Genomic DNA, 24623 nt, shown 5'->3' with positions numbered 1-24623 from the left:
GCTTTACCTGGTCTGTGGACTAATTTAGAGCCATTTGAATGGTGTGTGAAGTAAAAAGGCTGTGTCAAAATGCATTTGAATGGATGAGCACAGAAGCAACATTCTTGTAACAATGGAAAAAAACAGTAGTAAGACATTCCTTCTAAACACAGAAACTGACTCAAGTTAATATGTAATATTTCAAACTGAATTAATAGCTATAATACCAAAATAATTTAATACAAATAATTAAATTACTGAAAAGCCAAAAGGTCTACTGGTTTTCATTCCACCTGAGTTCGTAATGACTTAACTGAATCAGTTATGGGCTTAGTTGGCCAATTACAAATGTCTTTAACCACAGGGGGGTTTGAGTTCCCCATAAATGTTGTAGGGTCTAGAACCAGGAATGGGGATTATTAACTACTACTATTTCCTTAAAATCCAACTGACACATGAGATCCTGAAAGATTCTAATACAAGTTAATATGAAACACTTTGCAATAGACAACACGGCATACAGAACAGTGTAAGTTCAAAATAAATACACAATGTTATATCAACACTGACTGAATCATGTCAGTAACCAAATTAAATGTATTCTGAATATTTCATTTCAAACTGAATGTATAGCTATGTTCTCAAAATGTAATACAGATGACAATGGACTGGAAAAGTGATAATCAATCCCAAGCCAGGAGAGCCAAGGCTATCTTTACATTTTAATTTCAACTGCTCTTTTCTCTGGAACCTTCTGTGGGGATTACAAAAATGCTTAATGGGGTTAAATATGTTTTAGAGTACTGCCCTTTACTCCCAAAAAGTATCTAAAAATAACCAGCAAGTTATTTTCCGCTTAATACTATGGGTTAAATAATTAATTCTGCCTATCAGTCTGTACTAGTAGTCAATTTCTACTAAGGTCAATCTTTCAGTTACCAAGGCAAATGACAGAACTTCAGTTCCACAAAAGCTTATGACAAAGAAAACCAGTTTAACTTTATGGTACACAATAAATACTGGATTTCATTTCCTTATAGTTTTTAGGGGAAAGGAAAGGAAACTCATGACCACTATTTCTCAACAGGCAGAAAAACCACGATACAAGTCAACAAGCTAGAAAAACTTCTGCAGAGCAGCCAAAACACCACTACTAAAATTCACATTGTATTCAAATAGGACACATCATCACAAAATGAAAATAATAGGTACAATGTAACATTCTGAATAAGAAAAAAATGATTAAAAGCATTTATCAATATAATGCAAATAAATACAAAGTGACAGCCTTCATTCAGGGGACATAAATATTAAACCATACTATCAAAGGGGCTGTTTTGAAATAAGGTAAATGTAAATCAAGGGTAATCGCAGTGCATTCTCACTTAGATACGAGTGTTTTGTGTGAATACAAACCAGAGGCTAAGTCAAAACTACAGGAACCTGCATTCGAAAATGAACAGGAGACACTTTTTTACTGAAAGGGATGAGGGTGCATATAACAAGCATTGCAGCCATGTTGTTGAAGCCACTACATTAACTGCTTTCAGGAGCAGCTGGATGAGATCCTCAAATTACTTGGCTCCTATGTTTTCACTGGATAGAGAAAATCTACCAGTGAATCCAATTGCCCCATAATGGTGGCTGAGGCAAGCAGAAAGCAACTACCTGGAAAAAGTGGGTAAGTTTTGTTTTAAGTTGGGTCAAGCGTGTGAAGAGATGATTTTTTATCTTTTTTGTCAAAAACTAGTCTGGCTGCAAGTCTCTGGGGCAGGGGAGGAAGAGAGCTTGAGGCAATCTACAATATTTCACACTGATACTTATCTACCAAGGTTGAAATTATGGAAAAACATTACTTTTACACCAAGGAGATTTGCCAAACTTCCTGGCTACTCTTTCAGAACAACTGCAAAGTTTTAAATGTGTGCAATAGCTGAAACTATTTACTCATTTCCAAATTGCACAACCCACCACAGGAGCTGTGAACACCTTAATGATAAACAATGAAATAATGGTCTTCTCAAATCACTCATTCTGTAATGACCTTCCTGTGTAATACTTGTGTATTACGCTCAGCTGGAAAGGATTGCAGATACATTTGGTGAGCCAAAGTCTTGTCACATCTAGTCCCTTTGAGCTCCTGTTAGTTACGATATGACAATGACAGAATTGAGAAAGCATAATACACCCATGAATCCAAGTGAACTAGAGAATCAAACAACATACAACAAAGTTAGATATAAAGTAAAACTTTATCATGACATACATGTTTGAAGCCCTGAGAACCACATCTTTTAATTACTAATGTGAAAAAAACTGTGCCAATATCACTTTTGGAAAAAAGTGCTCCATTTTTAAATACACTTTACAATCATCATCACAAACCAATTTTACAAGCATTTGTCATATTTTCAATTTGCTTCTTTGACTAGGAAATACAAAATATGCACAAACCCACAAATGATTTTAAAAAGGAGCATTTAAAAAAAAAGATGAGGTATCGGATTACCAATTTTTTATACATTGTAATATACACATTAGGTTAAATAAAGTTAAAATTCAAATAATTCAGATGCAAAGGAGAATGCCATTTTGCCTTGCTAAAAACCCAATGTTGGCCTAAAATTAGCAGACCTCAATAAAACGTGGCTGAACATATACATTTTCAGGTACTACCATTAAATACATGTAAACTGTCTTTTGGAACAATGTTTTCAATCATTATAAATGATAAATCAAATCATAAGCTCCAAGTCTTAAGATCTTTTGAGAGATCCATGATGGGTAACATGACAAAATGTAACAGTAATGGCACAATGTGCTCAAGGAAAGCCAGATACAGAAATTCTATAAGGTCTGCAGCAAACATTTAACCCAAATAAGTGAACTTCATACATTTCCTAACAGTACCTTACAACCTATCTTCCCATTTTCAATTGGTTCAATTGGTTCCTTTAGGATCATATGCAGTTCATAACGAGAAGATCCTATAGCTTTAAAAGAAAGGGAAATCTAATAAATAAGATGGACAAAGGCTTGTAACTGATGTGTACAGAGACAATACCAACTTGAATTAAAAAAACAGCAAACCTGAAACATGGTTCAGACAACATTCGAGTAATTCTCCCTCAGCTTCTTACTGTATTTAAGTAGGTTTACTCAACAATTCATGGTTTTTAAATTAGGGTGAAAAACTCTTATCATGAGTCAGTTAGTCCCACAGCTGGGTTATCAGCAGCCCTGACTAGCGGATGGCTGGCTCTGTAAAGATGGCTGCTGACAAGCTGGGGCAAGGAATGACTATCACATATCCACAATGACTCAACCTAGAATTGAAGCCAAGACAGATCTTTGAAAACATTGGATTAAGCTACCCAAACCACTTGTTGTTTCTAAATAACACTGTTGATATTTCTGTTGATTAATTTTGCTTATTTCTTATTTCACAAAGACAACAGCAAGCATACAGTGTTACACATTCCTTTGCTGGCTAGAGTGACCTGATTTATTTCCTATGTGAAGTTCTATCAGCTGACAAGAACATAAATGTGCAAAAGGTCATTCTAGTGAGAATAATGTTACAAGTTTATGCCAACTGAAACGTTTTGCTTAAAGTGGCTATTAATGTGTTTAAACATTATAAGGGGAGAAATTACAGGGATACACTTTACCTCGTTTAAATAAAATTATTTTTCACTTGAGATGCAAAATCACTTTATGGCTATGTATTTTTACCCAGACTGACTCCATAACACAAGATGTGCTTTTGTTGCTTTTTTACTTTAGAATTACAAAAAAAAACAAATTAGTTTAACATTAGATTAGTTTCCATCCAACTGGCTTTTACTTTACAGATGCACCTCATTACATTTTGTTTTTATACAAATGATTTAGTCATTCAACCGATGGTAAAAATGTCAGTAGCATCATGAGGAGTGGACCACAAAAATATCTAAAAATATGCACGAGACCTCTCATGTGCAGTTATTTTAGGAGAATTGGTTGTCCAGTGGAGAGTAAAACAGTAAAACATTCTGGGGAAAAAGGATGAACCCTATTTTGTTCTAGTAAGATAGATACGCCCACAGCAGCATTGTAAAACGCATTGCGAGCTACACTTACATACAATCATCCACTCAAACGAAATGTCCACTATTCTACAATGTACTTTACATTGTGCCCAGCTTGCTGCATAACAGAGTGTGCAACCGGCATCCAAAGAGCATCATGACATTTATGTACACTTACAAGTAAACACAATTACAGGTGCAGACTGCAGCATTTCACAAGACTGCCGAGTAGCAGGTCTGATTGAAGCAGTCACATTATTCCCTGAGTTTCTAATTAGGTTTTCCCTAAAGAGATATGAAGATATCTTTTCATTTGGAGAGACTTAGGAAGGGATGTGTGGAACATCAGTTTAAGGTGATGCCGTCATCTAGAAGTTTGTCATAGTGAGGTCATTGAAAAGCTGCCCCATTTCGAACTTTTTTCTATTTCTTCACTATCGGAACACCCTCTTCAACAGATCTGGAGAATCTAAAGTTAATGTTGTTATTCTTGCTCAGTTGAAAAATCCGCCATCTCATCAAGAATAACAAGTGAAGGCTTCTGGTTTTCAGTATTCATATGGAAATAACTTACATGCAAAAAAGTGTTTTCCCGAAAGAGTGACTTTACCATCAGAACATTCTACGTTTTTTTACCACTGGTGCAGTGGTTGTTTCAATCTGAGACCACAGTCTTTTTTAACTTACTAACTGATCTGCATAACAATATACAACATAAGTAATTCATATTAGAACAGTTAATTTCAAAAGATTGTTTGGATAAAAGTTTTACCAATAACTACACAACTTCACAGTTATAGCCCACAGTGAGTAAGTGCACTTTTGTAGCACACCTGGACAACCTAGCATTAAGATTTCTCAAGGCAGAGAAATCAATAAGATAAAGTGTATTTTGAAGAATGTTCTGAAATGAAATGGCCATGAGAATTGTATTCAGTATTTGTGATCAAACTAAGATTAAGAGTGCATAAATGTGAAACAGGGACCTTTTGTTAGGCACCAAGATATACTGCAAAAGCTTTTATAAACAATGTAACAATACTTAGGATACTGGTCATGTTAGTGTTAATAAATATCATACCTTTTTTGAGTCATACTGTAGCTTAAAACTAAGATTCTCACTTTAGTCTGATCATATAGAGTAACCATATATGAGACTGTGAACAACAGAACACTTTCAGGCAGGAAATTGAAATTCATCGTCAATAAATGCTTGTGAACTGTAAACAAGCTTTTTTTAATAATTAAACTGTGGTATTTAAGCAAAGACATAATTCTAAATCTATAAATAAATTAGCCTCCTGTTGTCAAAGTGTCCTACTGATAACAGACATACAGTTACCAAAGCTATGGACTTCAAATATAATAAAACAAAACCATTTTTCATTAGTCAATTAATTTAAAATGTATGGAGAGTAAAAGCAGCTTAGGGCATGTTTTACAGCCATACATTTCTCCATTATCATGACCTGTCCTGAACATTTGAAAAATGCATTCTGAAGAAGTGTCATGCACCACAGATGTTTGTGAAAACAGGCAAGTGAAAAAGTAATCAATGAATCAATACCAATTCAAAGCTTTTGAGAAAAGGAAAAAATAACTTCTAATTTATTCAGATTGTGTGCTGCAACCTAATGAAAACCAAAAATATAAAAGGAAATGTATGCAGCTCTGCAAACACCCAAGTATAATGAGAGAAGACCTGTTCCTCTCTCAAAGTACTCACCGTTCTAAAATAAATTTAGTGACTTACTAAATTTCATAAACGTTTTAATTAAAGACCAGTAGTTAAAGTTGGAATAGGACAAGTGGGGAAAAATTAGGGTCCGTAAATTACATACTGACCCCAATGGCTTATTACACAGATGTTAATAAAATCGTAATAAATCCCAGAAAACCAATGATATGCAAGTCTTGGGAATCCCAACAATAATAGCAGCTTACTAAACAATTTCATATTAACTCTCAAACATACGTTACTGGGAGCCACAATGTGCTTCAACACAAATATAGATGACTGGCTGCTCACAAAAATGAACTATAAAGTACAGAATGATTTTCACAGCATGAAAATCTGGCAGTCTAAATTTCCATTTTCACAGTGTTTCATATTACTTCTAAAGTGAAGAGAAAACAAGCAAACCTTTCCATCAAATGCAGTACCTATACTTATGAACCTGTAATATATCAGGACTCTTCAGCTGTTTGGAAAGATGATCTCGGAAATTTCGGATTAATAACCAAACTCCAGAACTGTATTATAACACTGCCATTAATGTTGAATAAATATGGAAGATCTCAACTCCTTCTAAATTGCTCAAACAAATAGAAACTAAATGAGCAATCCAACAGCTAGGCACTAATCCAAGTCCTCCAGGTTGCTCAAAGCATTATTTTAGATTTGATGGAGAATATTCTAAACTCAATCTAAAAAGTTTTCCCAATTGAAGAAAGATATATATATATATGTGTCCCCAATAACAGACATGCCCCATACAACATTCAAAATTTCTCTAATATTCTTAAATACAGCCATTCTGGACCACACAGAATACTTCAATGTGCATCACATAATGCTATCACAACCATGAGACTACCTTAAATTAAACTGGTATGAAACAAAGACAGGAGAAGATTCTAACAAACCAAGTATCTCTTTCTTACTGTGGCATCAGTGTCTTGGAACAAGTCATTTTCTAAAATTCATGGGTTATTGAAAACATCAGCCATTGCTTTTTGAAAGCGGGAATCGAAATTTCATAATGTTCAGATCCAGGATTATTTACGACCAGTTACAAAGATGTTTATGATCTAAAGACGTTAGTGAAAAGACTGACACAACTACATTCAGATTTTAATTGCCATAATGATCCAGTCCAAAGTGGTTTGTGTTTTTTTAAATTCGGATATGTAAAATCAATCCAGGTCAAACCAGGTAGCCTTCACATTTGGGACACCATTGTAAATTGCATAGGATATTTCACTTCAGTTACTTAATTACACAACCTTTCATTTAATGTTAATTAAATCTTTACCTGAAAAATAGTGGATTTTACATTAATCTTGGTGTACTGTTTTATTGACGACAAGCAAATAACTCTTATTCAAGAGTATGAGATGTCTTTGGTATTCAGCTGTACTCTGACATATATGCATTATCTGGATTGTGAGATAAATACTGGTCAAATGACCCTGTGACATTTTCCATAGAATGCCATAGACTAAATGTTCTGAAACAGCATGTGAAAAAAACGTAAATCCCACAGTCCAAAGATAAACTGTCTTTATAACATTCTGCTGGAAAAAAAAATCCAATGAGTCCTTGAACTGACAGCTGCAGTCCAAAGTCAAACATCTCTCCTAAACCGCATCACACCTGTGAAGCGCTGAGAGGACGCTCATGATAGTCTTTGGTTTTCAGCAATGAGGTATGTAGTTCCCACAGATGTCTGAGGTATTTCACTGAGTTTATAATATTGTGCAAGGTGAGAAGAAACAAGCTTTACAGAAAGCCTACATGACATGTATTCCTGAGAAAGTCTCTTTCCAATAAGGAAAGGCAAGTATCATTTGAACGTGAACAGTTTTAACCTGGCCATTCTGCACTAGTGAGAATGATTTTAAAATCAAGCTTGTACCACAGATCACAAACTGTCTAACCACAGCTCTGAATATCTATTGCAAGGCCCATGCTCAAATTCTTCCTTTATGGTTTGCCAAAAGTCAAAGCCCAGGTGAATAAAGGCTAGTTTGCTGTTGGAGCTGAAGGTGATGCATGCTTTGTGGAGCACTTATCTTAGTATTTCCACACAGTTTAAATTAGAGGAAAAGTTTGCATGGCATTTGATCAAGAAAAGCCTTTGAGTCAAAAACAACAGATGTCACAAACCTCATAACAAGCTTTACACCCCGAGGACTATTCAGCATACAAACTTGGTGCTTCACGTCATTAAATCACCCACAGACTGAACTAAAGGGCCCTTTAAAAATGTGATAAAAAAACAGTCAGATTTATGTGGTGCAGCATGTCAGTGTACTAGCTTTCATGCTTTAAGAAACATGGGCTATAGCAATTTGATTTGATAGATAGGACTAACACAGCCAGAAAACACTACTGCTTTTTGAAGGTGGCAGAATTAGGATAGTCTGAGCTGCAATAGCAATTCAGATCAGAATTGCATACTCTATAATTACATTTCATGGTATTGTTATCACCATGTCTGATTTTAGCTGCACATCAGCTATACAATTAATAACCCAACAGTACTAAAAATACCTTAAAGAAGAGACAGAAATTAAGGCTCACAGATAGAAGCATACCTGCTGGAGATGCGGGGGAGTTGGGGGAAGCAGTCCTGTATCTCTACACAATATGGATTACAACAGTTATAATGCACATAGTTGTAGGGGAAAAGCCTCCATTGTGAATGCAAGAAGCAAAGCAAGGACTCTTCTGACTTAAGAAAATAAAGCTTAAAAAAAGTCAACTAAGCTATACTACAACTCCTGAGGTATATAAACACTGCAGATGACATGTTTTGAGGTATGTAACAAAGAAAGAGGAAAACAAAATCAACCTAAAATTAATCAATGACAACAACAAATTCATAATAAAAATCTTCAAGTTCCATTCAGAACGCTCATCATTTTTGGCTGTTCGTGTAGGATTTTTATGCATATAGACAGCCAGTCCTGATGAGTGCGATGAGGTAATAGTTGTGCAACAGTCTGTAAATCCCTGCTGGGTTAGTTTCTTTGAGGAGCCTAAGGAGCAGGTGGCAGTAACAGGGGGCAGAAAGCTCACTAAGGGGAGCCACTGGTGGAAGGTTCGGCTGAGCTGGGGGCCTTGGAGGAAGAGGATGGGCTGTGAGAGGAGGAGGATAGGATCCCAAAACCCCCACTGGGGCCAGGAGGTGCTGCTGCCACTGGTGTTGGCTTCTGGGCAAAAAGTACTCCTGGAAGAGAAGAACAAAGAGCTTATTTCACATAGGAAAATCACTTGGCACTTTCATATCTGTACCTGGTGAGCAATTTCTTCCAATGGGTAAAAAAAAAAAACACATGAATTGTCCACTAAAATATTTTTCTTGGGAACTGGAATACAATAGGTTATATCTGATTTCTAACAATTCCTATGGCTCTAAAGGCGAGAGCAGCTTCAGTTTACGGTGTAAGAGTTTAACACAAAAATGATACATTTGGTATAGTACACCATAATGAGGATTTTCAACTCCTTGAGCCTTTCCAATTTGCCAGCAAATAGCATACATACCAGAATATATAGTGCCATTGACCTCCACTGACATATTGATACTGTTAGCTCCATTTGTAGAAATACTCAGTGCCATATCCTGCTTGTCTTCTGTGAAGGAATAAAAGTAATGGAACATGACTTCAGAGACAGAACAGCTGTATCAATATTCATATCAACCTAAACAAGAGCAGGAAGGTGGTGCTTTAGTTCATCACTGCAGCTTCACCATCACATTTCCCACATGTATTACAGCATTCTAGTTTAAGAGAAAATAGTTGTTTCTGTTATCTCCTTATCTTTTTGTCTATTATAGCATTTTTAGGAAATGTTGTTTTAAGGCTTGAGATATCTGCTGAACTGTGATGGAGACAGAGGACATCCTCTATTATGCTCTAAGAAACCTTGTTGCAGTTTTCCCACTGTCCTTCAACTTTAGCAAAGTATTGGAAAATCAGACACAAGTATCTGGATCTGGCAGTTTATTTAGGAGTTCCATTCCCGGTGCAGAACTGCAATTGAGTCAATAACATCCACAACAGCAGCCAGACTTTACACCTTAGTGGGCGGTATCATTGTAATGAACTTCCATTTGCATCATAGAATACAGTGAAATTGTAATAACATGATCTGAGTATGTTCTCCTGACATTAGCACTACTATATGACAATTCCCACCCTATCCTTAACCTAAGAACTGCATAACCCATAACCAATGTATAAAGACAACATCTGCACTACAGAAAAGCATTTCAAAGTTCCTCAGTGCTGTATGACACCCCAACTATGAGAAGCTGAAGCCAAAAAATGGATGAAATCAATATGGGTATTAATTTACTGGTTTTGTTCTACTTTTTGTTGCGCATTAAAAAAAAAGCGTTTTGACCATTATTGTCAGATTTCCTAGAAAGACTAATCTACATTTGTGCATAAGCAGCCCTGTTTAAAAACACAAATAAATGACAAAAACCTGCAGACAGTAGTTTGTGCATCTTCCTTGTGGTCTGTGGTGAGTCCAGTGAACCATGGAAATGCTGTTTCCACAGGTATATTATTTGAGGTACACAGAGGATGGAGGGCAAAAACCAGCAGATCCAAACAATGGCAGGCTCACCTCGGCTGTTGATTCTGATGTTCATGGGGATGTGCGTTGCCATGGCAAGCAGGTTCTGCTGGAAGGCTTGCTGCATGAACCTCTGCTGCTCTTCCGCCAGCCGCGCCATCTTCCTTTCGGGGGCCTCACTTGTCTCCAGCTTCTCGCGCAGCTGCTCAAGAGTGGCTGCACGGGTCAATCCTGCCACCTGCTGGCTGCCCAGTGCCATGGCCATAGGCAGGCGGCTCGGCAGGATTGATGGTGGGCCTTCTTCTGGGGAGAGGAAATTGCGAATTAGACTGCAGACAACAGAAAAAAAAAGTCATGCTTTCAAGCAAAGGTCAGATGACAAGGCAAAACTATCACAAGGCTTTACTTGCAGCCTTGCTTGGGTAAATTTATAAACATAATATACATCTTTAAAATCTCACCGTTTCAAAGCAGTTAAAAAAATCAACGTGTTGATTGAATACATAAGCACATATCTCCATCTGTTGTACCCAAAAGCCCCACACATATAATCCAGGCCCTGTTTTGACAAAATGTACAGGCTAGTGTTGCATATTTGCTGGTTTCTGCTACTGCTTCAATGATCATATTAGTCAAGTTGATCAAGCAGAATGCTTGACATATAAATGGTGAAGAGCGCAAAGCAATAAAGACTTGATTGGGGTTTATTATTCTATACTGACAGGAAAAGCAGTCTGTATCACCGCCTAGCAAGAATAAACAAAGTAAAGAATAACATTAACATAGAGAAATGCATACAATTAATTATTTGAAAAAGTTCAAAAGTTCAAAGCCTGCCTTCCAAAATTAGTGTCCAAAATATTTTATAAAAGTAAATGTCCAGGCATCATTACTTAGGTAACACCCTGTGGATCTGAACAGATTCACAAAATGTCATCCATAAAATTGATTCAACAAACTTGGTCCTGATCTTTCAGCTCCACCTATTGAGATATTTGGAAACTGCAATGAAACTCAAAACTCCCAGAGCTGTAGAACACACACACTTGGAAGGCTGAATATTAAAATAGTGTTTTAATGGGTTGATTTTCAGTGGGAGTAATGTTACCAACTTACAACTAGATCCCTTCAAAACTTAGAAGCTAAAGTGAGTATCAGCATGGAACACCTCCAAGTTGGACAGAGAAAACCTTTTTCTGCAAGTGGTGCTAGTGGACAATTTCAAAACCAATGCCATAGTCCGGTCACCAGGACACTAGACACTGTAGGAGTTAGTGTTCTTGAGGCAGGACATTAAGAACCAAAGTTCTCACTGCTTTGACATTAAAGATTTAAAAAATTGTACATTTTACATTTGAACAAAATCTGTACAACCAACTGATAAACTGGATAAAATGTTTTTTTCCTTACTTAGGATTAAGGTTCCAAATTTGGCTGGTGGCAAAAGCAGAAATTTCATATGTTGATGAGAAAGTAGTGATAACGCTACCTTCTCAAAAAAGTAATTTTCTTCTCATGACTTTAACCTGAGTCTGAAACCATGAATGGAAAAGTGAGAAAACTACACTAATTTCAAAATACAAAAAGTAACCTTCATTAATAAATAAATGTTAAATCCAGTTACGTTACAAGCTATGTTACAGCAAAAGATACAATTTACAGAAAGTTCTGTCCTGAGTCTTAATGCCTCACAAACTCCCACACAGCCCAATAGAGGGAACTCTATCCCCATCAACAAAGATATTGCTGTGTGCTAAAAGGGCATTTTGATATTAAATCACAGCCTACACAACCTCACATCTTGAGTAAGATAAAACTATCCACTTAAAGAATGTACTCATGTACTCATCCACAGTAATATCCTGTATATAATATAAATGTGACCAGTTATCTGCTAGAGAGATGCTCAGCAGCCAGGAAAGGTAGCAATATTTCATGTCGCTATCTCTTGGAGGTATTTTTCCTTATTTTGAAGGAGGTGGCAACTTTCAGCTGACTCAATTATAAGACAAATATAAGCTCTCCTCAAAATGAGCGTAAAGGGCATGTGCCATACTCCGTGTGGTATTCCTTTTAACGTGATTTCCAATCAATACGTGCACAATTAAAAGGCCGCTGGTCTGAGCTGCAAAAGTCTTCATGTTTTCTGATGTATCCTTTACCTTTTTTCACCGAGGGGCTGGAGGAGGCTGGCATGCCATTGTTTGCCCCAGGTGGGGCTGCTAGAGAAGGCAGGTGCATCTTGGCGGAAGAGAGGATCTGTGGGGCCCCAGCAGGTGTGGGGGAGAAGCGGAAGAGGCTGGTGCTGTAGCTGGGCCTCCTGCCCTCCCGCCGATTGCTGTCAATAGCAGCCTGGAGTTCCACAGGAGAGCTGAGACCCTTCTTCTCACACTCGTAGGGGTAGAGGTACTTCATATACCTGCAACAACAACAGAACGGCAAACTGAATCTGTGGTTTAATTTTTGCATAAAGTGCCACAAAACTCACAAGATCACAATCAATAAACAGAAGGAGCAATTACACTCACCACAGCCAAAAAAGCCAAAGCATTTTTACATAATAGTCAATATTTGGCTCCCACAGAAAACACGGTATGTGACAGCATTAAGGAAATATTGTCTGAAATGAATAATAAATGACTCTGTAATGGGCTCCTCCACTAAGCACAGACTAAAGACAACCTTATAACCTCACAATTATAATTTGTTCAATATTTAGTTTCACCAACAATTGTTGGCCGTTACAAAATTATAGGTTAGAGTCCAGGGAATTTATAATTAATTATAAATAATTACCTACTAGAAATAAAAAAAAAAAACATTTTCATAAAAAATCTCACAAATGTGTTTAATGCTTCAGAATTCTTGCAGCTGGCAAAACTACATAAAACAATTAATAGATTTATTCCATGCTGAAAAGAGAAGAGAGAGAACTGTTTCGGCTGTGAAGCCTTCTTCAGGTGTGAGCTACATAAAACAATGGTTTTGCTTGCATGTGGCTTGCCATTTCCTTTCATTAAGACTTCTTTCACACATTTATTTTATGAAGTGTAATTTTTAGCAAGAGATGACAAGAGATGCATGAAATTCAAACTCTGAGGAGAGGAAATAGGCAAACAAACTACATTGACAAGCTCAAATGCTTACACTCTTGTGGTTGAGGGAGTGGTTGGACTTAACTCTTTGTGGGCAAAAGATATATTGATAAGAGATTAATGAATCAATTTTAGATAGAAATGTTTAGAACATAAGGGGCTATATTCATGAAATACTGTTTTTGAGGCCTAAGCTTTTCATATTAAATTTGGAAATGTTTTGAGCTATTTTTTTTAGAAAACCAAGACAAAATATCTTTGGACAAGATCAGGCCAGTAAAGTCTAACCTGAGACAAAATAATATTTATGTTAGAAATTAGGTTTACCAATTTAAAGGGGAACTGCAGCATCAATTTCTTATACCAGTTATTAAATCTTGGTAACAACAGAAATTAATTAACGGTATCGCAACATTTTACAAATTCTAAACTAGAGTTGCCATGTTGTCGGAAACCACTGGTCTTGCCATAGGCAAGAGTGAGAGTTTACGCAAATTGAAGCAGCCCTTCTTGCTCACTAGTCACTGTAATGTCTAATGTACTTATTTGCTCGTACACCGCATTACAGGTTGTGCAGCAGACATTCCACCGAACAAATGTTCCAACGGAGAAAATATGTAAGATGTATTTGTTGGCAAACAGTCTCAGAGTTGAGAGCAATATTTCTATTGGATTAAAAGAGATGCATTCACAACATGTGCCTGTTTATATTGTAGTAAGACCAGATCACATCACTGGAAGTTCCGTTGCCTCATTCTGAATAGCAGAATTTGGTACTGTGCATACCTTGAAATTTTGTCTATTTTGTGATGTAAATTGGAGATTTTACACGTTAGATGTACATTTTACTTTCATTGCGGTTTGAAATGCACTCAGTCGATTCTTTCTTACCCCAAAATATAAAAATAGTGCTGCAGTTCCCCTTTAATGATCTTTTTGCACATTCCCCAGACAGAATATTGTGGGGTAACCTGGCTAGACTGGCCACCATTTTTTAGTCACTGTCTGAATGAAGGCTTCATGTGGCTACATAGTGAAGACCAGTGGGATTCTTGACAAGTCAATTATATATGAAGACTCAAATCAATTACTTCTAGACAAACATAATACTGATACTATAAAAACAATCAGAAGTAAAGCAACCTAAAGTGTCTAACTCTAACATTCAATAATTTTTATTTTGTGCACCAAAGTTTCATGACTAACACAACAAAAATTGACTAATTGGCACTTTGTCTTCTACTGTCATTAGAAAACAGCTGCTTAGACGGGCAACAACAGTAGCTCTTTGCACGGGAGAATCACAAAAATATTTCAACCGCCCTAAAGAGGGACTACAGAACATGAAGACCATGAAACACCAACGTAACATGAAACAGCTTGAAAAATTAAGTACTGATCAATCAATCCTCTAAGCAGCCAGCTGTGCAGGATGTTACAGGACTGCCTTACTGTGTGCGGAGTGTGAAGGCTGCACTGGTAATGGAAGTTGGCAGATTGAGGCCCTTGGTGATCTCTCTCCAAATCTTCTTGTTGATAACCTCCACCAGGCCACCCTTTTCTGTCACCAGCTTGTACAGCATGTAGAGATCCAAGACCTGCTTTGCCATAATAGGGATTCGGTTCACAGGTGTCCCTGGAAGTCCAAACAAAACAGGAATTACCTGGAGAAAAGCCAGGGATGTGGAATTTTGATGTGATGTCCAAACCTAAAGGAACCAAGCTTGGTAACAGAAACCCAAACCAATTAAGAACATGATGCTGAAAATGATTTGAATGTTTTAGTTTAGATAATAAAAATGCTGCCACCAGTGAGTTCATTATGGAAGGGATAACTTAATAAATATTGCTTGTTTTTTCACATGATGTGTAGAAATATTTTGTATTATAAAAGAAGTGACTCAAGAATTTATTTTTAATCACAATACAAAAGTTGAGGTATTTCACAGAGCCAATCATACAGCTTCAGTAAAGTATATATCCAGGAGATAAGTTGCTAACATAAACCTAAGCGATTTGGAACTATCACATTTTCCAATTCTAATAAAAGATGAGTCACGGGCAAAGGTGTCTTGAACTGGAAACATGCAAAAACAAAACAAAATCAATCCAACCACTCCATGGCACAGCATTCTGTAGCCTTAATCCACCTCAGAACAGAACAGCCAAAGGCTTAGGTCTGTTTAATGAAGCCCATTTCTTTAAACCTGCAAGCAAACATACTGCAGTAGCCTACTAGATTCCATGATTTATTCATGTTTATACCAGCCAGACCTCTAGCCACACATGGCTGCTCTCAGCGTAGAATAAATCCAACTACCCTCCTTGATTTTAAATAGATACTGGTTTTAAGATTAGCATTTTTACTTCTAAACTTAACCCCGTATTTCTCTGAGGGTTTTAATCATGAATGTGTCATGATTTTATTTTTGCTTTATTTTTTCATACATAAAAAATATATCAGTACTTTTTTTCTGGCACAGAATATCCTGAAAGAAATCATTTGAACAACAGATTCAAAGCTAAAAAGGTTAAAAGAACCTTATTTTCCTTCTTAAGGCAAAAGCAACATTGCTGCAAAAGTCAGTATTTAATACAAATTAAGACTTATCAAAACAAATCCAACATTTGACACTTTATACAACTCTTAAAAGAAAAACAAAACCCTCACTAGCCCACCACTAAAAAGGCAATTCTTACACAATTAACATTAAAGGTGTTCCCAGTGACATGATATGGGTTAGGTGATGACTCATAACCTAATAGAATACTACATTGCACATTTTGCATCCTTGGAATTAAAAAGTTTCTAAATATTTCTTGTGTATTCTCACTTTATTTCCCTTTCTTGGGAAAGTAGCAGCTTTACAAAAATATTTCATTACTGGGTTTCTGTATTACCAAAATTGAAATGTATACTTTTTTGTGATTGTGTACATTGTCTAATTTGTTTACATCTTGAGAAACATGTGTTCATACTCATGGAAGCTTATTATATTAGCCTTTTATTCTCAATAAATCAGAAATGACCTCTGACCTTAACAGTTGAACTATTTATTTACTGTACAATTGATATTCAATACTCTATTCAGGTAGGAGAAGTTTGAGTAGCTAAGACAGTTCATTAGAGTTTCAAGCTTTTCTAATCTTGAAGCATTTTAATTCTACTTCATTGGCTGGGGATTTTCATGCTTGTTAAAAGCTCTCAATAGATCTCCAACAGATACTTGATACATCTTTTCACAACTTGTGAACCTTCTAAAAAATGGCTACACCATAAGGATAAAGCAAGCATCAGGCTCTATGCATGCAGGAAAACATTACAGGCATATTCCCCTTTAAATTAAGTGTTTTAAATTATGATCTTATCTTGAAGCATTTTAATTCCACTTCATTGGCTGTGGATTTTCATGCTTGTTAACAGTTCTAAATACATCTCCTACAGATATTTGATACATCTTTTCACAACTTCTCTTCATTGACAGGAGACTTTTACCAGTTTTAGAAAGGTGTGACTGATCCTAGGTCTGAGCTCTCGGGTGACCCGAGCTAAATGTCAATAACTACTGTCACAGAGAATATTTAACTCATCTACGGAGCTCTATGGAGATACATCCAGTCTGGGGCTCAATGTTTAATGAAGAAGCTCAAGGTGCCATTTATTACTAACAAAAATGGCCATCCAGCTCATATTGATAATGACTGGCCAATTAAATTTGGCAATTTAAAATAGCCCTGAAAAAGACTAGAAAAGATTGGCCGACACACTATAAAAACCATTTCTAATTGGTTCCCTTCCACCCCCAACTTTCCCAATCTGTCACCTGTCATGGTGGATTACTGTGATCTGGCACATGATGATTAATGACTAGTAAGGTCAGAGTTCAGTATTGCAGAGGGAAGTGCCAGAGGCCTCAGAGAAAACCTCTCAGTGATATCATTCAATTTTATTCACAATGTTTTTTCTATAACTTAAAATGCACCCACCTTATGCTTTGGCAGGGGCTGGCTTAGAATGCTTGAAATCAAGGAAGAAAAATCCACAGCTAACAAGTTTAATTTAGTGCATGAAATGAAAAAACACCAGGGAGGCACTATTAACACTCCTCAAAAAAAGGCACAAATAAAAAAAGACAAAATCCACCAATTAAGGCATGATATTTTACTCCCCCACTCGTGATCTGAAACCATGCCTTCATCACCGTAAAAACAAGGTCATTACATGTGACCTCTGACCTATTTTTAGAGCAAAACAGCTGCCCACATTAAAAGGCTTTAATAATCAATGGCTGCTCCTGACGCCAGCGCAGTAAATTAAATATCGCTGATTCCACATTACTTGGATTCTTTAAATAATTAAGAAGCAATGAATGACAGCCTTCCTCCTTCGCTGTGGGGATGACACTAAACATGCAGGAAATTAATAACTTTATGCCAAAAGCACATAAGCGCCCACTGTGTCTGGGGCTTTATGTCTTCCACTTCTTGAGGACCTTCTAAAAAATGGCTTCACCACAGGGGTAAAGCAAGGCTCTGTGCATACAGTAAAAAAAGCTCCACAGCAGTACAGAAATACTCCCCATTTAACCTGAGTGGCTTAATACATAAAGCCAAAGCAAAAAATACAGTATATCTGTACTTTCTGGATACAGCCTCTCGCTCTTGAACTTGATAGGAGAAAATAATTTAAAAAATAATAAAAGAGTTACCTCAAATCAGCTTAGTTGCATGACAATTAAAGATCAGAACATACACAAAGAAGAGTCTTGCATCCATTTTCAGATATGGAGCATATATTAGCAACTGCAGTACAGAGCTAAACAGGGCTGAGGGGAGAACAGCATAAAGACCACAAGAAAAGGCTCATAATTCCAGAATTCACTACTGCAATTCTGAACTATTGAACATCAAATGTGGCTTCTTATGGCATTCTTCCATTGCCTAAATTAAAAAAAAAATTATGATCAATGGGAACCAACTTGCAATCTTTTGTTTTTAAGACCAACCTTAAACCACTGTCGTAAAAACAAGGCACATGCCAATGGAGAATAGAGCACTTATACACAGTGATGTTGTACAGAAAGGGAAAACAGCAATAAACAACGGGCTTTATATCTCCACACATTTTTCTTCAGTAGTTGTATAAAATGGCACTGCAAAGATGCTCTGATTATAAAGCTAATTCCTAATGGCTTTGCAACTTTTCTGGAGCACATACTGTAAAGTTAGTCAGCAGTAAATGGCAACTTATTTTTCACTTTATTTGAGCTCTAAGGAAATATGTAATTTAATATAGCTCAATTTTTATGGCATGGAAGAAAACACCATTCAGATCCAGAGAGCTGGTTGCTGAACAGTACTAACAAGAAAACAGTTTTTTTCTTTCAATATAAATCCATATAACTTTAATCACATATCCTCCAGACATGTTATTCGGCCACCATCTATTACTTATGAAATATAAATGGTCCAGTGCCTTTAAACTACTCAACTGGCAAGCAGGTCTGTGCAGCAGATCAACATAGCTTTCAACACCTATCCTTGCCATGCAAGAAAAGCTCTTGATCTCATCCACCTTGATTAGATCTCCAAGAATAAACACCAACAGTTAGGACTAAGTAGTGACCTTTATATAGTATATCTGCAGTCTCAGTTGTAATCTCTGCTCAAAGGGTATTTTCATTAGTTCCTTGATATATTTGTATAGATACAGGAACCATCCTCTGCAAAAAAAACCTAGAATGAAATTCCCAGAATCACCAGCAGGGGGAATCATCCGTGCTTACAGGCCAGAAACAAATCTGTGGAAAAAGAGATGTCTGCTTTAACCGTAACCCAAGCAGCTTCTCTTTTGGGGGCTAAGTAGGTCTTGACTAATCCCTCTGCCTCTAATCCACGCCACAGCACTCTAGCAGATTGGGAGATAGAAGATGTTATTAGAAAGCCAATATCAGGAAGCATTCAACACAGCAGACAGGAAATCAGGTGGTCTGGGGTTCTCCGTATAACTTTTGAAAGGGAAAAATATTTTGTATTTGGACAAGATGGCTTCTTTGATATTAATAATAATAATAATAATAATAATAATAATAATAATAATAATAATTGCTTACACTTATATAGCGCTTTTCTGGACACTCCACTCAAAGCGCTTTACAGGTAATGGGGTCTCCCCTCCACCACCACCAATGTGCAGCATCCACCTGGATGATGCGACGGCAGCCATAGTGCGCCAGAACGCTCACCACACATCAGCTATTAGTGGGGAGGAGAGCAGAGAGTAATGAAGCCAATTCATAGATGGGGATTATTAGGAGGCCATGATTGGTTAAGGCCAATGGGAAATTTGGCCAGGACGCCGGGGTTACACCCCTACTCTTTTCGAGAAACGCCCTGGGATTTTTAATGACCACAGAGAGTCAGGACCTCGGTTTTACGTCTCATTCGAAGGACGGCACCTGTTTACAGTATAGTGTCCCCATCACTATACTGGGGCATTAGGACCCACGTGGACCACAGGGTGAGCGCCCCTGATATTGCCTGTATATACACACCTCGTGCTGGGAACAGCAAGCATAACATACTATTAAAACAATTATAAGGCATCAATTAAAACTATTTTAACTCTTTGATGATAATGGAGGGACACCTAAGAATTTCCTCAGACTCCAGTACTGGTATTTATGGATTGTGATAGTGAAATTTCCTTGTACAAAATAATGACACATTATGTCAAAAGTAACTCTTCCCTCATCTGACAACATAAAATGCACAATTTTTAATAAAAGATTAAAATAATCATTAACAGAAAATTAGAGATCTAAAAAAGTTATTTCAGTTTGCCCTTTTCTTAATAAGAATCCAACGTTTGTAAGGATAGACATGTATTCCTAATCAGGCTGGGCAACAGTGACACCCTGTGGCTGGGTAGTTAGAGCATATTTTTAAAATGACACCAGCATTTTGATAGTACTACTAAACTGAAAATAAGAAATTTGGTCTCACCATTGAGAAAAGCATAAACAGTTTACATTCAACACTAATCTGAAGTTTCTGTGTGGCTCCCTTAATTCTTCAATGTGTTGATGTTGTAAAAGGATAAATATTTAAGGAAAATAATCCTTATAAACTATTATGAACCACCATAAAAATACAGCACAAAAATTGCAGCCTCTTTCCTATAAATAACTCTTGGCGTTGCAGTGGATCAGCAAAAAAAATTCTCCTCACTCACCTGTAAGTGTTTTTTGCCAGATAGCTTTGGGGTATAGCTGGCTAGCTGACATGCAGATATCCCCCAGCATTTAAAATCTAAACATCCAAATCAGTTGCCAGTTTAAGGAAATGGTGAAAACCCTAAATGAATTTAAGATACTTGGAGCACTTGCTGCAATTTTACATTACATTAAAGAGGTCAAGCCTTGGATTATGATGCAAAAGCTACTTATAATCATACCCCCCCCCCCCCCCCCCACAACCAATACATGTTAAATTAAAGCAACATTTAATTAAAAAAATAATTGCATATTCAAGGATTATAAAGAGAATTGTGCCAACCCATGTGTTGCAAACCACAGGCACAAGAATGAAACTGTACACGACAGCATTGTGAAGGACAAGGTTCCCCACTCTAAATGTGGTTTCCAACCATATCATACAGTGAGAAATCTGTAAGAAACCTAGCCTTGGCACAAAATGCTTAAAAATATCATACCCAATTCATAATTAAAAGAACAATTATTTTCCAAAAGTACAAATATTTTTTTTTTTTATTTAAGATTCAGCAGGATGTAAATATTAGGAATTACACCACCTACTGCTTGGTTAAAAACATTAGGGCTTAATTCCATTATATAAACATCAAAGGACCTATGGACCTATAAGATCCATTTACAGACATAAAACGGATCTGTTACAGATTAAAATCATTGTCCCACTAGATTTAAATGATGGATTTTTATGAAGGACTGGGGTCCTACTCATAACAATATACTGACCATGGGTTAAAGTTAGAGGAAGACTGTAATAGTGGATATAAATTCATCAGGGCCTGATGGTGATGCAAGATGGCTGAAAGGTTGTTTTTAATTCTAATACAACCTGAGGCAAATAATTCAAATTAACGGAAACTGAACACACAAATCATTATCTGCATAAACTCTGCTTTGGAAAGCACCATAAATTGAGTCAGAAACACAGTGGGTTTTTAAAAGATACCAAGATTCCAGGTTCAGTTCATCTGAACTTAATTACAAACCAGAAATCCAGTATCATACTCCATCCAGTATCATGATCCAACCAAAATCCAGACCTTTAGTCTCCGATACCGATGGTGTCTTGCAACACGTTTTGCATTCCACATAATCTACAGGAAGCCTTCAATAATACTAAAGGGCAACAATAGTGCTTTCCTGATTACCACCATCCACCATAAACTTTAAACCAGAACTAAAAACAAATATTCTTAAGGGGAGCTCAATGACGTAGGCCTGGGGTCCACTAAGGAGGTCCACATACATAACTCTTCACAATTCAAATGAGCTGAATTCAAAAACGCTGGATCTGAAGCACAGTTAAGGCCAAGCTTCCATCTCATCTGACTTTACTACATTGAATTAAATACCACTACATGTGCAATATTTTGTATACAAAACTAATAAATGTTTGCATGTACAGCTCAAAGCAGCTGTGCATTGCTACATCCCAGAATGTCGGAAGGACTGTTTTTCTACAGATAATGCCCCCTTTGAGAGACTACTAAATCACTCTGTGCTGTGTGCAGCGAAACACCTAAGCAATTCAAGTTACTTTTTACTTTTAAAGGATGTTCTCTGGAAGAATAACACTGGCAGGAATAATTTTGTAGTTACTCCTGTGATATTTTAAGGATGTCACAACAGTAGAAAGTTTTGTTTTTTTGTTTTATTGGAATAGAACCATGGATATAATTGAAAGTAATAATTAATATTAATGCTAATTGAAAGACAATGAATCTCAGTTTTTTGCGTTCCTGTTATTTTGGCTGTGTGCTTAAATCTCCCTAGCAAAGTGTACAAAAACACATAGCCAAAACTTCCACAAGGAATCCTGCTCTGGTGTTACCCAACTTGCACAGAAGGGTCTAATTTCTCTGTTAAAGAGGACAAGATCACCGAGTGTTGCAGGTTCGCATCCTTTAGGCTCCCCCTTCCCCCTGCATATTCAATACATAGATAGCTGTTGAAATCAATGGCAACAGAGATTGACAGATAGAGACATTAGCTCATAAGCAGCATTTCTAGGTCTGTTAAGGTAATCAATAGACAGCAAGCAGCTGCAAGGCACATCTTAGCATCGTTGCTAGGGACAGAATCGTTTTTTAAAGGCTGAGCACCTAAAAAACTCCAGTGAGAAGACTCAGAGCATGAAATGTTGATCACAGAAAATTTTGTTTTCCTCCCATCTACAAAGAATCTCACACAGCATCTACTCATCAAAATCTATTTTGACAGTAAATTCTTATGATCCATTGACAATTGAGATTGTCTACATTAGTGCCATTCTTATACATGTTTTTACATTATTCCATATTATTTTAGTTCAATGATAATTGAAAGCAAAACGAATATCACTTTTTTTCATCTTTGACATATGCATGTTATCTATTATTAATTCAGTATTTGCTTCTTAAATAAACCAGGTAGTATTTTCTTTATACTTAATCTCTCAAAATGTGTTCAAAAGCTGAATGGCAACAAATCCATTTAGTACATCACTACTGACATATTTAATGAGTATTTCACCAATTAGCTATGTCTGGTTGGCTCCATTTTGGATTGCAATAGTCTATGATGGACTTCATAATGAAACCAGATGTTCTGAGCTCTTAAACCTTGTTCTGTGTACAAAGCAAACAGATCTCACTCTCTTTTTGGTAAATTGGTTGGTCTTAAACAATCCTTGCAGGGTTCCATTGGCATTTATCAATAGTTTATCAACATTTGAGACCAACAGAGTTTGTGAACCTCTGCAGAGAATAAAGCCTCTTTAAATGAAGCCCTCCTCAGAGCTGTGCATTTCCCATTTGAGCCAAGACTCCAAGTGCATCATGGCGGAGTTAGGCAGTTGATTTTCAGCAAGCAAGGAGTGAATTTATTTATAGTTCCTCTGATTAAGTTCTCCACGTCCTGCACAGACTTTGCAGCTTAAGATGGCAAATCCCTATACATCCATAATTACAGGGGAAATAAGCCCGTAGAGGCAGCAACTGCAGACATTTTTTCAACATCAGCGTAACTAATTTAGAGGTACTTTTAAATGTAGATTACAAGAGCAAACCAGTCTTTTTGATTCCGACACTCCTGAGACATCTACAGCTTCAAAAGGATAATCATACCCCCCTCCCACAACCCATACATGTTAAATTAAAGCAACATTTAAACTATGGAAAAGTATGTCACTTTGAATAAAATAAAATAGATCGTAATTATAAAGTTGCTGCTGTCTGCTTACCTCAAAAGTATCCTAAATATTAAACTACAAAGGTTTTTTAGGTAATCACTAATCTACCTTTACGTGGCAGCTGCATTATCAGGACCACAGCAAAAAAAAAACAAGGTACATTAACTCCAGATCCAAAAGGACCAATAAGGTGTTTGTAAGTCCCTTGGGCTTAACAACCATGTATGTCACTAACTTGGACTTGAAAACAGTAATCATTGTGCTGATATAGTCTGACCCATCTCACACAGGACGAGAGAAACAGAGACGAGAATACTTACTGATGCTCAATACACATGTCCGCATTAAAGGGATGTCAAGCTTTAGTTGTGTAACTGTTCCACGAAATATGGATTAGATATACAAAACATGCTGTTGTAATTTACTTCATTTATTCCTCCATTATCTGTGGCCAAAACAAACATTCCTGCAGTTAAAAAAATGAGATAAAAAACACTATTTCCAAAGCAAACAGAATAAACCTTAACTTAGAAGATAAAATGTGCTTATTGACGTCATGATCCTCACATTCCTATAGATTAATCAATTTTAGGAAAGAAGTAAATACACAGCTGTAATAATTGTAATGTAAGATTAAGACAGTAAAGAAAAATCTACATTCATAAACGCAAAAGGCTCCTGCCTAAAGATATTATAGATATGACGGAAACACCATCCTGTTTCTGT

At 36.7% G+C, this 24623-nt stretch overlaps 1 protein-coding gene across 2 annotated transcripts in view; it reads right to left on the bottom strand.

The window, feature by feature from the left end:
* Positions 1-7476: 7476 nt before the first annotated feature.
* The window catches only part of LOC148659513 (AT-rich interactive domain-containing protein 3B-like), a 57189-nt gene continuing 40042 nt past the window's right edge, over positions 7477-24623 (bottom strand). The window contains exons 5-9 of one of the 2 annotated variants that reach the window (XM_088641836.1): positions 14910-15093; positions 12525-12781; positions 10414-10662; positions 9322-9411; positions 7477-9004 (exon numbers count right to left, since the gene is read on the bottom strand). In XM_088641836.1, coding sequence (XP_088497962.1) covers positions 8853-9004; positions 9322-9411; positions 10414-10662; positions 12525-12781; positions 14910-15093 — 932 coding nt within the window. In that variant the 3' untranslated portion in view covers positions 7477-8852. Of the gene's footprint in view, positions 9005-9321; positions 9412-10413; positions 10666-12524; positions 12782-14909; positions 15094-24623 lie in introns of both variants that reach the window. The other variant, XM_088641835.1, reaches the window with a different exon arrangement.

Source organism: Lepisosteus platostomus, chromosome 7 (assembly GCF_059453375.1).
Source record: "Lepisosteus platostomus isolate fLepPlt1 chromosome 7, fLepPlt1.hap1, whole genome shotgun sequence".
NCBI classification, from domain to species: Eukaryota; Metazoa; Chordata; class Actinopteri; order Semionotiformes; family Lepisosteidae; genus Lepisosteus; species Lepisosteus platostomus.
This window is presented reverse-complemented; position numbering and strand designations above follow the sequence as displayed.